The 16,406-nt window shown below is 43.7% G+C and overlaps 1 protein-coding gene across 2 annotated transcripts in view; it reads right to left on the bottom strand.

The window, feature by feature from the left end:
• Positions 1 to 98: 98 nt before the first annotated feature.
• Positions 99 to 16,406, bottom strand: part of LOC133154702 (dmX-like protein 1) — a 30,506-nt gene continuing 14,198 nt past the window's right edge. Inside the window, exons 27-51 of one of the 2 annotated variants that reach the window (XM_061279608.1) lie at positions 16,198 to 16,326; positions 15,847 to 15,973; positions 14,549 to 15,303; positions 14,361 to 14,459; positions 13,918 to 14,085; positions 12,857 to 13,048; positions 12,636 to 12,709; positions 10,966 to 11,087; positions 10,417 to 10,674; positions 9,726 to 9,937; positions 9,499 to 9,650; positions 9,292 to 9,377; positions 9,010 to 9,211; positions 8,526 to 8,643; positions 8,120 to 8,179; positions 7,059 to 7,145; positions 6,778 to 6,896; positions 6,099 to 6,246; positions 5,317 to 5,377; positions 5,028 to 5,155; positions 4,489 to 4,566; positions 4,184 to 4,275; positions 3,978 to 4,030; positions 3,678 to 3,895; positions 99 to 2,423 (exon numbers count right to left, since the gene is read on the bottom strand). In XM_061279608.1, coding sequence (XP_061135592.1) covers positions 2,175 to 2,423; positions 3,678 to 3,895; positions 3,978 to 4,030; positions 4,184 to 4,275; positions 4,489 to 4,566; positions 5,028 to 5,155; positions 5,317 to 5,377; positions 6,099 to 6,246; positions 6,778 to 6,896; positions 7,059 to 7,145; positions 8,120 to 8,179; positions 8,526 to 8,643; positions 9,010 to 9,211; positions 9,292 to 9,377; positions 9,499 to 9,650; positions 9,726 to 9,937; positions 10,417 to 10,674; positions 10,966 to 11,087; positions 12,636 to 12,709; positions 12,857 to 13,048; positions 13,918 to 14,085; positions 14,361 to 14,459; positions 14,549 to 15,303; positions 15,847 to 15,973; positions 16,198 to 16,326 — 3,987 coding nt within the window. In that variant the 3' untranslated portion in view covers positions 99 to 2,174. The remainder of the gene's footprint in view (positions 2,424 to 3,677; positions 3,896 to 3,977; positions 4,031 to 4,183; positions 4,276 to 4,488; positions 4,567 to 5,027; positions 5,156 to 5,316; positions 5,378 to 6,098; positions 6,247 to 6,777; positions 6,897 to 7,058; positions 7,146 to 8,119; positions 8,180 to 8,525; positions 8,644 to 9,009; positions 9,212 to 9,291; positions 9,378 to 9,498; positions 9,651 to 9,725; positions 9,938 to 10,416; positions 10,675 to 10,965; positions 11,088 to 12,635; positions 12,710 to 12,856; positions 13,049 to 13,917; positions 14,086 to 14,360; positions 14,460 to 14,548; positions 15,304 to 15,846; positions 15,974 to 16,197; positions 16,327 to 16,406) is intronic. The other variant, XM_061279609.1, reaches the window with a different exon arrangement.

Below are 16,406 nucleotides of genomic sequence, written 5' to 3'. Positions count from 1 at the left end.
TTAGTTGTTTAACAAACTGACATTTTATTTGTTAATCTGATCCAATTATGGTACTAGGTTTGAGAGATGAGTCTTGGGGGGAAAAAAAACTAAAGCACTCACTTTGATCAAGTTTATTCCACTCTCCAGCGTGTATAGAAGTGCTTTGCGTCAGATAAAATGTATTTATCAACTCCACAAGATGGGTTAGGGGTACACATCCTTTTCTCTCAGACACACTTGAGAACAAAAAAAAACCAAACAAATTGCATCGCGACTGTTTAGGCCGAAGAAGGAAAAGAAATCATACATGTGCCATTCCGCCAGTCAACACGTTTCATAAATAAGAGTTGGATTTGTACAAAATTGGTCAACTATTTGACGTAAAATGATTGTACAAGCGAGTGGCAGGATGATGACAGGAAAGAGTGTGAAGGGCTCATTTTAAAGTAGAAAAAAAGAAGCTCAGGTTTATTTAAGTTGTAGTACGAGACCCATGTGCTATTTTTTTTTTTTTTAATTTTGATAGAAAACTTATGCAGTTCACACAAAGTAGCGCTGTAATGAGCATAAAGTGATATTTTTAAGAATACAGGATTGAGTTATTAATTATGAGAATAAGTTTCTCTTTGATGACTAGAATAGTATCGGTGGGTTTGGAAAGAAAAAACATTTGTAAATTTAATTTCATTAATTTATTCCCGAATAAGTTTACTTTTGTATTAGATGGAATATTAACAATTTTTCCAGCAATCTTACAACTTAATTTTCATCAAATAGCACATTTCTGTCAATGGTATATTTAATATTGTTGCAATTTTTAGTCATATAACTTCTAATTCATTTAGAAATCAAATTGAGTAAAAAGGCAACATTTGATGTTTAAACTTAATATTGGCAAATGGACTTTCCAGTTAAGATTTTTGCTTTATTTCTTCTCCTAATGTTAAATGTCATTCGAAAGAACAACTTCAGTCAATCAATTCTGTTCTGTATTTTTTTTTTTTTTTCAGTGTGGGCCTATCACTCTCTGCACGTGTGTAGATAATATAACGACATCTCCCCGGGAAATCAAAACTAACATGCATTCTGTCCCTCTAGTCGCACGAAAAGGTGCAACGTCACCCCCTTCACATTAGCTAGTAGCATTTAGCACGGAAGACACGGGATGAGCAACGGTGGAGGCAACAAAAATCCTTTAAATGGCTGAGAAAACAACAAAAGAATCCATTTTAATTCAAAGTATCCAAGATGAATCACATTAAGTAGCAGAAAGTGTGATGTTATTGGAATAAAACATCTGTACAAATAAACAGTTAAAACCTGCTCGCCCACAAGACTTCTTTTCAGCTTATTCGGTTGGGAATAACAGCAGCAGCCACCCTCCCAAAATAGGAAAAGGGGGTGTTCCCATTTAAAGAGGGGCACTGGTTAAATTAAAGCTACATTTTGTGCAACTTTATACCAAGAATACAGACCACCACAGCTAGTTAGTAGTCAGAGATTAAGGACACTTCATATAATTGGCGAGGAATATAGATCTTTGTCTAATGTGCTGTACATCGCATCCTATTTACATTATTCTCAACTGCTTTGTTGACATTTTACACGACTCACAAAAAGTGTGGGCTTTGGGCTAGATTGCACGAGAACCTTTACAGGTGAACTGAATTTGACCTCTAAACTTTTGATTGCACATTTCAGTGGGAATAATCCCAACATTTTGCAAGTCGTGTAATTCCGAGTCTCCGTTATATGCAAATAGAGATTTGGGACGACGCGTTTCCAGCGATGTGCATCGTGTGACTGAGGTTAGCATGAGCGTGAGAACCGGAAAGGTAGGTGCCACAACTCGCCTTACCTCTAACCTGCCTGCAGACACTTTAGTCTTTGTCAGGCAGCTGCAGATATCACCTTGTTCCCGACAGAGAACTGCAACAAACGACAAAAGTCAGCTCAAATGTGCTTTGAAAAGCCAAACTTTCAATCGGGAATGTAAAACCGAATCCAGTGTGTTCGGATGTCTGCTTATCGTCTGTTTATAATCAATCCAGGATTCTCTTACCTACTGCCTGTGCAGACAAATCTCAAGTGGACCTCTTTTTAATTAAAAAAAAAAAAAAGGACAAACAACAACCCTGTGTCCACTTTGTGACTTTCCGGGTCCATGGGTGGAGTCTCTCTACAGTTCCTGTCTACAAAATAAACTTGACATCACTTTTGAGGTTGCCGTGCTGATGCTGCCGGGTGTTGTTGTTGTTGACACTGAAGCGGTTAGGCATGATCCTCATTTTCATGGTGCCGTCAGCGCCGCAGGAAAAGATGTGATTGGCTGGCCCAAACTCCACCTGCATGACGCCCGTGCCCAAGTTACGGAAGAGCGACTGCCGAGCGTGTTCGTTGGGGAAGCAGTAGAGCAGACACTGCGTGGCCAGGTTCCACATCTGAAGACACATCGCAAATACTTTTGATTTGGGCAGGATTCCCATCCATTGAGAAAGGTTTACAATCAAAGCTCACCCAATCATGTCATGACTTGTGATCATGTGTGGTAGCGTCATGGACATTCCATACCGAAGAAAAATCCTAACGACGCATTAATCAACTGGCCATCTATTTTCTTCGTCCACCATTTAACGTCAATAATGCAGCAGCTCGGTAGCACGTTTGTTCCCTGCCTAGCGAGCGGACACGAAGCCGCTCCGTTTGAAAAGCCACCATGAGAGTCATTTCATTTGATGAGCTCCATCGCAGGCGCAGAGCCTGTATATAGGACTTAATTAATGTCACATAATCTGGCCCTTCCATACGCGCCCATCAAACACTTTGAACTCCACGCTGCTTTTCAATCGGCCGCCATGCAATTAAGACTTCACATGATGGGGCAATAGATTTTGAATCGAAAGCAGGCGTGGTGACTGATGAAGCGCCGCCCTGAAGACTGGCTCGCCAACCTTGCTTACACTTTGCCGTCAGTCAAATTGTGGAGAAAGCAGCTGCTCCTGACACCTGCTAGCACCTTAATCCGATGGCCGACGCGATGCGACCTAACAAGAGACGCCCTGCAGGACTTTTACCCTTACCTTGTGTGACAAAAACAATTCAAAGTGTTTTGAGCACCCGCTGTTGTCTCTGACATTAAATGATGCTGATGCCAGCCACCAATATTAAAGGCAAAAAAATGACATTGGGGTAAAATCCCCCTTTCTAGCAGTTGGTGCTACACTGCGGCTGCTAGACATGTTGGCCAATCATCACATGTTCTCCTACTTATTTTGCTTCTTCCTATTCAAATATTCACAATCTGATTTTGTATTCAATGTTTCTTTTAAATGTCATTGTGGGTAAATGAAATGTTCTTATATTTTTCAAAAGTAAACAAAAGTTGTATCAATCAACCCCCACTACTTTATAGAATATATATCCGAATAAAAGACATTCAACTCCAACCCTCCAGTCAATTATTTGCCATCAGTAGCCATCAGTGCTAGTGAATGAGTTCAGAGGAATTATAGATAATTGTGATCAAAACAAACCATACAAACAAACAAAAAAAGGTGAACTATGTTTTCTGACAAAGGATGCCTTGAGACTAATATCGACTGCTAAACTAACTAATGGCAATATTCCCTTGTTGTACATTAGAAAAACAAGCAACACACCAAACAACCTCAGGGGATGGAGGTGGCACAACGTACCTTCAAGCTGCCTTCGGCAGACCCGCTGATGAAGCAGTCCTCGGTCGGGTCGACGGCGAGGGCTTTGACGGGGGAGTCGTGTGCCTGGAAGCTCTGCCGCTGGTGTCGGTGAGGAAGCTCCAGAACGCTGATCCAGCCCTTTCTCCCGCCCGTGATCAGCAACTGCTGCCTGGGCGCCATTAGCAGCACGGTGGCGCCGGACTCATGGCAGCAGAAGGCTGACGAACAATTGGTCAATGTTAAAATATTGACTCCAGGATTGAGTCAATACATGTACTGTATGTTGTGTATGCACCTCACCGTGGACAAGGCTATTCATGGGAGTCACCAATGTGTCCCATAGACACACATTCCTGTGGACAGAAACAAAGCACTTTGGGAAAACACTTGAACATACTGTGCAGCGGAGCCGCTAATGTCCCCGAGATGGTTTAAAAAGAATAAAATCAAATTAGTGTCCCAGAAATGCGGCTCCACTTTATCGAGAATTTGATAGATTGTGTTACCGGTTGTCCGTAGACAGACCCGCAGTGGCAATGAGGGAGGAGGACCCCACAAAGACGAAATCATGAGCCGTCTTGTTGTGGCACTGTAGAGTCTGGCACACGCACACACAAGCACATACGACGCTTACTAACACTGACAGTAATCACGAGGCAGCGGAATAGTGAATCAAATGAAAAATGCGAGTAGAAGGAGGAGGGAGCCTGGTGTTGGTGAGACATCACCAGAGAGGTTTTGACCCGAAAAAAAGAGAAGGCAAATGAAAAAAGAATAGCGCGTGACAAACGAGGCTGGTGTGCAGGCGTACCAGATAAGGTTTGGGAGCGGCTCCGCTTGTGTTGGTCTGCCAGAGACTCAAACCGCCATCGGCATCCACGATTCCAAACTGCACAAAAACAACAACCCCGCTCTCAGAATTAAGTCAGGCAATTGATTCCATTTTCTTTTCACAACAGGCTCAGTGTCAGCTGCATCGGGGACACCTGTTGAGACGCGGCGCCCCCTTCAGGTAACGCACACCACGCTCTCAACCGCAGCGCTTACATAACCGCGGGAAATGTTTGCAAATTCTTCCAGCATCTCGAGCTCTTTTTTGGGCCGAGCCGAGAGAGGAGACTTAGACGGCGTCGAGGCACCATCCGAGGACAGGTTTCGCGGGAGGCGAGTGCACTCGGCTGAAGAACATTGTGCACTGGAGCCAATTCCTGGCTGTGCTTCGTGCCAACGTGGCACGGTTGAGAACGAATGTGTGAACACAGAAGATCTCGGTGGGACGGGCTCACATTAGAGCAAAGAATAGCCAAAAGGCAAGGTTCAATGGGAGAGCAATAGGTTGATTTAAGCAACCTTATTTCCTTGATGGTTGAATCGAATCCTGGTCACTCTGGAGTTGCCTGGACTTCTGAAGCAGATGATCTGCTGGGAGTGACCCCACTCAAACATCCTCACACTCCCGTCTTGCGCCCCTGTCAAGTCTGCAGCGCCAACAAGAAAGCAAAGACATGGATCGTATCATCTGTGATGCCCCGACAAATCCATCCTCCTTGGGAAATATTCGGGGTGATGTACCATAACGAGAAAAACAAGTCAAATGAAAAGCTGCCAACTCTTATCGGACAGACGGATTTGCACTTACAGTACGGCAGCGTGGGATGTGAGGTCATTCTTCTCACATTGTTGATATTTCTCTTGATCATCTGAAGGAAGAAGGTGAAAATGAGGAGGAGGACAAAAAGATGTGTGAGGCAATACTAATACAGAACTTCATTGTCATGCCTTTTGTAGTAACTATCCTTCATGCTGAACAGACCACGGCGTCAAGCGTATGGGCTAAAGTGCCACTTGCCATTGACATGAGGTTCTGTAATGCAAATGTTGGATGTGTTCTAATGGCATTTGGTACACAGACTACACAAACGAATGAGATCCAATACAACAAAATAACAATAAACAACTACAGCCAGTCTATTAAGTCCATTCTTGGCACAGAGCTACTAACCGGTGTGACGCGATTACGGACTCATTTTAAACCAACAACTACTTACTGACATCTTCCGCTGGCTCAAACAGGTAGTCGTGGTTCCTACTGACCGTGAGCAACGTTATTAAGAGCAGCGGGTTCTCTGGTGAATGTGAATGAGGGTGAGTCACACACATTCATCTCAAAGAGTGAAACCAAAGCAATCTCTCAGCGGCTGACGGCAATCTAAGCCCACAGCAGTCCTCTCTGCGCAGTGCGTGGGAATTCAAAGATCACACATCTTAGGCTTACTTGACAATTTAGCATGTTCAGATGAGTCAATGTAATGTCTTGAGGGTATGGCTCCAAATTTTCAATGTGGTATGTATGCTTAGTTGTAATCATCACTGCCAAACATGCCACAGCGACCTCCCGCCAAAGAAATGAGTAGAACTGACCACGGAAGCTCCCCGGCCTGTCTGGTGGCCTCCAAGCCACGGCATGTTGATGGGCGTGCCGGGGCTGCTGCGAGTGTACGGCGTGGTGCCGTGTAGGCTGACAAAGTCATCGTGTGTGTGGACCACCAGGAAGTCATCTGTGCCCACTCTGATGAGACAATAACATTTTGCATCAGAGTAGTGGACAATAGAGGAAAATGGCCATGCTGTGTAACTATAATATCTTAAAAAAAAAAAAAAAGCTGTACGACATACTATAGTACTGTACTATATATTAAAATATAATATTCATGTAATGTACAAGATGTGCGTAAACTTTAGACACAGTTGATTGCAATGTTACGGCATCACGTTTTCATGAATCCCGCAAAGAGCATCAACTTTGGCATCAGAAATGTTGGCAAACATATTGAAGATGTTACAACGTCATTACTTGAAAAGATGGATTTTAAAAGTATATTTTACATTATATATGAGTCCTTGATATATTTAGCTGACATCATAACTTGCATGGTTTCAAGGGCCACATAAAATGATGTGGTGGGCCGGATCTGGCCCCCGGGCCTTAACTTTGACACCCGTGGTATAGACATTTTCCACCAAGCAAACAAACGTAGGCATTGTGTTCACATGGCATCAGTCCAACTTTTAGCTCACAAGACAACCCCTCGTTTCTTACCCTTTAGTTTCAACCTCTTCGTCATCGATCCACGTGAAGATCTGTGTGGCCAAAATGGATGAGACATCCAACTCCTGAATGTCATGTGTAGAGGCCATGACTAAGCAATTACGATTTGCCTGAAAGACACACAGTAGTGAACATACAGTGAGTGGGAGTGAGTGGATAAAAGTAGAGAAGTCCTGTTATTGGTCTGGTCACAAAATGATTCATATGCAAATTTATAAGACGATGCCATTGATTGTGGTGAGGGTGTATTTAGTTTCATACGGGAGGTATACCTTGTTGATGGCAAAAGCCGTGATGATGTCTGACTCCTTGTGAATGATGCGAGCCTTCCCCCCAGAGCAGCCCAGATCTGACTCAGTCTGTACACACAAACACACACACGCATCCAATCATCACAATTTTATAAAGATTTCCTTAAGGCAAATATGCTGCCACAACGACACAAAATATTCCGTTTCTAACTACAGAGCCATTGACTTGACAAAATAAATAGTGTCACATTTGTTTTTTTCCCCCCCCTGCTTTCCAAGATAAAAGCTGACGTGCCAGCAGCCAAATCACAAAGCGGGCCAATTCTATGTGTCCAACACTGTACATACGCGTGCGTTTGCAGTGCCTTGAGGGGAGAACACGTGGGGCTCGGTCGTGCCGCCCCGCTAACCTCCAGTGAGCAACATAACCGGGTTAGCCCAAACAGACAGCGGGAGCGCGGTGGCATATGAGCAATAAGTACAAGTGCAACTCGCCGAGGTGACTGTTACGTTGTGATTCCGCAATTATTCAAAGCGAGACGCACCCTTAGAGCAGGAGATGAAATCACGGCCTTTACATTTATTCGAGACGAAACGGACGTGCCTCTCTCTGTCAGATGGGATAAAGTATCATTTGACTCGCCTTAATCTAAATATGGTGGTTTGCCATTTACGCAGCGCGCATAATCTCGGCGGGATGCAGATTGAGTGCGACAGTGTTAGGTTCAAGAATGAGAATGGTTTCGCGAGTCAGTCCTCTGAGACAAACGGCACTGTACTTAAAATAAGCTGTGTTTACAGCATCGGCGTATGGCACAATGTACTTCACATGAATAGAAGGACAAGATCCATTTGAAAACACCAGTGCCGGTTTTGCATGTGCTCCAGTTCTGTCATCAAGACGTGCCATCATCAGTGCAAAATGCAAAAAATAGGCCAAGTCAGTAAGATTTCACCACCAACACTACTGCTAGTTTGTAATATGCGGTTCGGAAATGACTGAAGTCATATTGATTACCAAACTAGTTTTTATACATACGAGTACACATTAACAACACATCTATTGTATATGGCAGCATTACCTGGTGGTTTCCTGTCTCGTCCATCCCTGAACATTTCATATCAGTCTGGTCCTCAACCAACTTTATTGATTTGGGAGGTAGCATACCACAAAGGAAACACACACGCGCACAACATAAAGCAAGCAGTGGACCATGCATACAAACACACAGAGAAAGGGAATTATTGTGATGTTAATCCAACAGGCAGCGATTACTTCAACAAACACATTGTCATGCGGCTGGAAGCAGTAACAATACATTTCATCATGCACAGCTAATAAAAAAACACAAAAAACAGCTTTATTGGATTTCATCAATTGTAGTGCGGTTGAATTAAAATTTGATTCCAACTCTGCATTAGCAAAGCAGTGTTATTTGCTGGCATTTTAATATGGCATGCGTGATTAAGTGCAGTGAAAATGTGTACCTCGCCAGCGTCATGTTTCTTGGTGAAGATGTTTTTGATGAATGTCTCCTGCACTTCATCTTGCTTTACCAGGAACTGCCAAAGGCGCTTGACAGGGAGGGCTGAATGGTGGCTCGTCCTGGAAACGACAATAAAAGGTGCCGTGTCAGCTGGATTAGCTCAAGCAAAATGCAAAAACAGGAAGACATTAATTATTGCCGTTTTGTGCCACTGTTGCCAACTACTAATAAATATTCACGCTCATGTTTGGAGCACACCACATCTATCAGGCATATTGTTGCTTCAAGGACACTAATGCCGTGATGCTAAAAACAAAAGACAGGAATTTAACAAACTGTCCATCCACGAGCTGGAAACGGGAACTCGTGGCAGTGTAATAAACAATAACGCTGCTCCAATTCCTCTGACATGATACATTTACAATCACTTCCGAACAATCTACAGAATTTGTATCGACTAATTGGAATGTGGGACACGGGCCTACCTGAATGGAGTGTTGGATGGTTCAAACAGCGCCTTGTGTCTGAGTAGGGCGGGGCCTGGCGTGATAGCTTCCTCCTGGAAGTGTGTGGAGATGTACTTGGATGGAGGGCCTCCAAAGATTTCCAATCTTTTCTGCAGCACCTGCTCCCAGCGCTGCAGTGTCTTCAGCACACTGTGACACAGCGGGGAGGCTCCAGGCAGGTCTGCGCCAAAAATCATGACAGAGGATGACAATACAGCTACACTCGTGTGGGTGTGTGTGTTCACAATAGCTAGTACTGACCCAATAGATCATATCCTGCTATGGGGTAGAAGGACTTGAGGTTGACTAGCACCAGCTGAACCATTGCCAAGCGCATTAAACACCAACTGGAAGAACATTAAAATATACTGTAAATAGTGGTCCAACATTGGTCTCATAAAAAAACACAAGGCCAGAAGATTTACAGACGAGCCTCAACTTGTGCCGGCCGAGAATAGCGCTATCCACCTGTATGAATTGTAGTTAGTGTGCTCTTTTTTAGGGGAGTTGGGGTCAAATATATCGTCGTATTCATCTTCCTCCTCTTCTTCATCATCTTCACTGCCCTGGCTCTCTTCTGAGTCGTATTGAACTCGGTTATCTGACGGCGGCAGGGATGGCTGGTGGAACAATAGAAGACAAGAATCATTCAAATGAGGAAAAATACATTTTTGAGTGAGAGTCTTCGGGGATACCTTGGCGATCAAGTAATCCCAAATGCTGAGCTCCGGTGGGACAAAACATTCTTTGAAAATGGAAGCAGCTTCCTGGTCTACCACCGGTTCGGACTTGGGACTGGACGGAGGAGGGTCCTTGTCTATACTGGAGTCTTCCTTCGATCCGCTGCGTGAGGAGCGCAGTCGGAACCGTCGGGGCTTTTTATCAGGGACGTCTGTGCCCGGTGAAGCTGTGGATTTAACGAGCGCATAATTGTAATATCCATCTTGTCTTGCAACCGATTTATGATGTCGATAGAAAGCTAGCAATGAGAAATACAGCCACTGGACACTTCATTAGGTACAACAGCAAAAGAGATCTGCTTCCATGATCATTCTCAGCGCCGTCAGTTAGAATTATTTGATAATGAATACAATTGGTTGTAGTACGCAGTATTAACCTAAGATATGTTCAGGCATTTCATATTAGTTTTTAGGATTAAGTTGCTTTTATCTTGACATAAAAATCACTGAACAGAATAAGACAAAAATGAAACTAAAAGCTCTTGCACAGAGAGGATATGGACAAAACAATTCTTACTAAGGCTGATTACATCTTACAACGCCCGAAAGACAAGAACAATAATTCAGCCCCGCTGATTTAATTTGGCTCATTTTGTTCCACACCGACTCAATCTCAATCAAATTCAACTTGATCGTCCTCGCTTACCTGGCGGGGGAGTTTTTGCTGGGCTGTTGGCTTTCTCAACAACGGGAGTTCGTGCGCCGCCTCCGAACACCGTCACCCAGAGGTTGCTGCTGAGAGGGTGGGCCATGATGCGAAAGAGCTCATTGCTTGAGTGAGTGGCCATGCCGTGCACAAAGAGGCTGAGGTAAACAGCTGTCAGGATCTCACAGAGCAACACGGAAAGGCCCGGCTGACTCTCATCACCCGCTGAGCTCAACAGACGGATCATTGAGGCGATGCCTGGAGAGCGGCACAGCGAGTGGGGAGGCAAAGTTAGGAAACTTTAGGAAAATGAAAGGTTACGGGTTTCATCTGTGTTGGATTTGTGGTGATGGTGGTGGTGGGGATTATTTCTATGTGCATCGTTACACACAGCAAAGCAAAGGCTTGAAAAGGATGAAGGTGGAAGTGACGTAAACAAGTATGAGCATATTTTCTCGTTGAATGTGTCTGCCATGTAAATGTCTCCTGGTCCCATAAGCATAAACAATCAGACAATTTTTGAATCCAATATCACATATTGTTTATGACCTGGCCACTGTGCAGGAGATGTGTTAGGCTGAACGGAGCCATCTATGCTGGCGGCTCTTGCTTGCTGCTTCTGAGAGAGCAAAACGCTTTGATACACCATTCCTGTGAAGTTGTTCATGTGACTGTGGAAGAAGAACAGGCAGAGTATGTGGTTTGGTAGACAAAACATCATCCATTTTTTTTTTTTTAAAGAGGTTTCAAAAGCCTATTGTGCCATATTAATGTAGCACAGTAATTAGGCATGCAACAAAATTGAATAATCAATCCCTCCATCAATCAATTACTTTGAAATTGATCGTATTACATTTCTTCTTAAATGTCTCTTATGAAAAAAACGTGTACATTTTTCTAAGTAGTGCAGAAAATATACCAACAAATTGATTATGATCCATGAATTGGTTTGGTTGATAACATGTCAGAAAATAGGCAAAAATGTTTCTCGTTGTTTTCCAAATTAAAAGCATACAGTCTACTTTAACAGAGGATGACTGCAATCTGATATTTACTCTTGAGAAGCTGAAGCTTCACCTCACTCTCTCTGTGAGCTTGACTGGGTGACCCCGTACATTTAGCCAGAGAACACTGCAGAAGCTTTCCGAGCAGTTTGCAAATGTCTTTGAAAGAAGGATAACTTTAATACAACCCTAAATTTTCCACCATATCTGACTCCGACCTAAAATGACACAGGGCCCACTCTGCTTTTAAGATTTATTGGGGCAGAATGAAAAGAAACAAGGGGCATGGCCACTGGTAACCATGCATACTAACTAACTAACGCATGGGGTGGTGCACACAAGCAGTCAAATGGGATGATCTTCTCTGCGTCGCTTTTCCGAATACAGTAGTGTGACTTTCGAGGCTTAAAAAGGATGTTTAAAAATGTACATGAAGCTGCTATTTGTCAGTTTAGATTTTCAATTTGAATTAGATTTGCAGCAGAGGGGAGGAATAATGTTTATGTCAGATGATAATATGCAACGTTATCCAATCATTCTGATCGCACGGCAGCGGAAGACTAAAAGTCACAAGTGTTATCTTGCTTTGAAATGATTGATGATATTTAAGCTTTCATCATTGTGTTTGTGAGTTTGTCATGTTTCTTCATTTTACTTTACGCTTGACCAAGCTGGTGGTACTCTTAATGCTGGAAGCTCTGTAAGCCTGGAGAGATTTTGGAAGATAAGAGCGAAAGACTCATTATTTTTTTAAAAGGCAGCTCTGCAACGCGTCGCTACCACATTCTAAACTTTGTAATTAATTGAGGACATGTGTTTTATGTTCCTCATTCTGCCATTGACTTTATGCACACCAACATTCTGGCATGCTATTGGGACCTGAAGTCCCCAACTAAATTAGTCGGTTTATTTCTAATGGTATTTTGTATTACAAAAATGTGTCCTTCACCTCAGAGGTTGGATGCATTTGCGGCATCTGTGTTCTCTTGAGCGTGAGCAAACTAGAGTGGGAAATGGTGTGAATTCTTTCAAACGTGTCAGACGTTTGTGTTGTGTTGACAGCGTTCCGTTTCGTGACCGCGTTGTCGTGGTAACCGTGGGTGTATGACCTTTACTGTACTTGAGCGTGTGAAGCCAAATGGCAAAAATATAGCAAAATATAGTCTCCAAACACAAACAACACCAGGTTTTTCCATCATAGCTGCTTGAACCTACCTATAGTGTCCGTCACATAAACACTGATAAATGCAGGCAGACAAGGAAGCAGCCAAAGTGTGCATGACATATATCTGGGGGGGGGGGGGGGGGGTGGGGGGGGGGGGGGAGGGAAGAAACGAAAAGCAGAATGTAAGCATTTTTAATCTTATGTTGTTTGCCAAGTTATAAATCATTGTATTAAATTCAACAATGCATCAAGGCAAAAAAAAAAAACTGACCTCATTATGAACAAAATCTGGATGCGGAGGGGAGTTGAGCGCATTGATGGTCTGGAGGATGTCGTGCGTCAGGTTGGTCAGGTAGACAATAGGATTGGCCACCACGGTCTTCATGTTTGCTGTACAAGCCATCAGGAGCGGGATCGAGGTGTGCTGGCAGCATGCCGTCATAGCTGATGGGCTGCCGTTGTCCTATAAGAACATTACACAGTCTTAATTACTTAAAAAGTATACCGTTATTTTTTTGGTCCAAATATATTTTGACAGAACTGTCAGGAAGGAGCATAAGTCGTAACCACAACCATCAATCAAGATAGGACGAGCCAACAATTTAGAGCAGCAAGGTAAGAAAATGACATGATGTGTTTTTCCTCCTGTATGCACGAATGGGATTTTGAGGAAAAGAAAAAAATTATCAAAAAACTGTATTTCACCAGAAGCTGTTACATGATGCTCTGTGGGAAAGAGTGGCCCAAGCCTATTACGTTCCTACCGCGAGGTGAATGTCAATCATTTGTTAGAGAATTCTTTAAACAAAATTGCCGTGCACATGCAATCACAAAGCACTGTTGTTTCCTCCACACAAAAGGAGAAAACAACTGCAGGACCACCGCTGGGATAAAATGCCTTTATCGGGGAAAAAAAAAAAAAAAATTCAAGGAGTTGTGTGTTTACTCCAATGTTTTTCCTCCTGAATGACTGGAACAGTCATGGGGTTTCTAAGAAGTAAGTAGGTGTGTATGTGTGTGTGTGTGTGTGTGGGTGTGTGTGCGTGCACGTGTTGCACCTAAAAGACAACATGTGACAGCAAACGATAGCTGCAGTTTTCAAATGTCCAAGTGGAAAAAGATTTAGAATGAAACGTACAAAATCGAACACCCCAAAAGTCAAGCAATTTAGATTTTAAACCGTTGTCAATGCGAGTGTGATTTGTTTATAGCTGACTTTTTTCTGATATCACCGCTTAAGTGATAAGAAGTTCAGCTCACCCATGTCCCTGAGAATAATAAGCTGAAGAGAAAAAAATAAAGAAAGTGCATGGAGGCATATATTATAATGACCTGGTGAGATTCTTGAAGCAGTAAAATGAGCTCCATGCGAACAGAGGCCAATCCTCCACCGTGGGATCCGTACAAGCTGCAGTAGCTCAGGAACATCCTCAGTAAGGGCTGATTGCTCTTCAGCCAGTGTCTCCTGCTCCTCTGACTGTCGCTGCAAGGGCTTGGGGCCTGGGACCATAGCACATTTAGTTAACCTTGAAATAGTGCTAACTGTTTCAATAAAAGCAAATACAAATCATTAGCAAAGTGTTTGAAAATCATCTGGAGCGTCAATACTAAAATAACACATTCGATAAAATGGAACGTAAAGCCAAAGCAAACTCATCATCTAGAAATTATGCTGGCGACATGAAATCAATTGAAAATGGCACTTTTCTGATGTTTTGCGGGTGTTTATTTTGTCGAGTATCATCAATGATGCACTCATGAGATCCAGCACCCACCAGTTCATTTTCAACCAAGCCGGCACTTTGTACATCTTCTAGGGTAGACACCTCCACAAGACATGGCTTGTAACTGCAACAGTGCTGGAGAGTCACCACCTGTAATGGGGAGCAGATTCATGTATACAGCTGCAAGTTTGCCGGAGACCTGGTTCACGGTGAGACTGACGGTTAAGGTATACACTTACCTCTCTTTCCAGCCACTGGTAGAGCTGGTAACGTAGTTTTCCTCCGTCCAGTTCGTACCCTGTTGAAAGTGTCCTCAGCTCATTGGTCAAAATCTTCAAGCAGGCGGTAAACTTGAGCTGCGTGGCCAAGACATCATCAGAAGGGTGGCTGAAGTCAGCGCCGTCCTCGCTGTCCTCGCTCATCGCCGCTTCCATCGTAGACAACATGCTGTCGTGGAACACATTGCTGTTGTGTACCGTTCTGCTGCTTTTGCCACTTTTACTTTCCTGCTCCTCTTCGTCATCTCTGTCGCTGTCCCACTTCAGCTCCAGTGGCTCATCTGGATGTGTGAGCGATGGCTGGCTCCAGTCAAAACTCAACACTGAATCCGAGCGACTGTTTGATAAACTGCCACCGCCCGATTCGTAGCCATTCAGCGCGGGCTCGGACCAGTCCCGCTCAGACGTCGGCCCGCTCTTACTCCCAGCGCTGAGCTCGGGGGACTCCTGGTTGACTTTGGAACTTTTGCGGACTTTGGGCATCTTGGAGAGGACTTCCAGCGCCAGCATCGGGCAGCCCGCTTGCAAATGATCATAAGCGGCAGTAAAAAAGAGTCGTCTCTCGTCCAGACTAATGGAGTCAACCTTGCGACCCTCGGCGGTCAGGGCCACTTTCGCCTTGTTGGAGGAGCCGAAATGGCGACGGAGGAGGAGCGGGTGCGTACAAAGGAAGGTGTAGAAGTTGAAAACCCCGGCGTTACTTGCGGACGTTGAACCTGTCATAGACACAAAACATGAACTTGACTCATCTGTCAGTGTCAAAAACGGGATCGGGTGCTACACAGTTCACACTCTTTTTACAAAAGCAGGATAATAAAAAAAAACAAAAAAAACATTATGCTGTAAAACCCACAAGGACACCACATTATGAATGAAGTCGTCAAGCTTTTGTCACACCACTGATGTTAAAATACACTTTTGATAACAAATTAAAAGGGGTGTCGCACAGGAATCCCGACCTGGGAGTAAGATGGATCATAACTGTGTCTGGTTCATGTTAAGTTCAAATCATCCATCTTTTAAAGACATCCTTCAATAGAAACACATTATGCCACCTCTGGGAAGAATTGCAAAGGATTCATCAACTCATCTCAGTTTTTCTTTTTGAAGTAGCAGGTAGCGCGCCTAAATGAGTTCCCATCAATTTAATGCGATTGTTTTCTCACTTGACGATGCCCAAATTAGTCGGTATGCCATTAGAGCTCTTGAGCAAACGCGTCCTTAAAGCCAATTAGCCGAGGAACACGTAGCCGACATACCGTGATCGCTGGAGCCTGACTTTGTTTTACTGGCAGTCTGCTCAAGCAGGGTGTCCAAAGCTTTGCTGTACTCCTCCAGAACCCAGTGGGCCATGCTCCGCAAGAATGGATCCGGGTGCATCGGTATCTGAAATGTGCAAAAGTGACTTTTTACTCAAGAAGCAAAGATAGCTGCTCTGCATCGCTCTGTATTCATCACGGACACATACGTTCTGCTTCTATCCTCCGCAGTGTACTTGTCAAAAAGTGCACTGGAGGATCAAAACAACACCTGGTCGCACTCATCAAATGATTCTTTATCTTGGAGTGAAAAACAAGAGTCCTTGAAGCGTGTGACATTGAGCACCGCACCTGTTTATCATGTCCCAGCACATGTCTCTGGAGGATCTTTTTGTAGGTGGATGCTGTCTCAAACTCTGACTCGTATAATCTGGATATCACAAGAGCGAGCTGAAGGTCCTGCAGTTTCTCTAAACACACCTGAAAGAGAAGGTAAAAGCTAAAGCTCATACTGATGTGTGTGTTAAAAAAAAAAAAAAAGACAAAAAAACTGCGGGGGA

The sequence above is a fragment of the Syngnathus typhle genome, linkage group LG5 (assembly GCF_033458585.1).
Source record: "Syngnathus typhle isolate RoL2023-S1 ecotype Sweden linkage group LG5, RoL_Styp_1.0, whole genome shotgun sequence".
Lineage (NCBI taxonomy): Eukaryota > Metazoa > Chordata > Actinopteri > Syngnathiformes > Syngnathidae > Syngnathus > Syngnathus typhle.
Note: the sequence above shows the minus strand (reverse complement) of the source record. Positions and strands in the feature narration are given on the sequence as shown.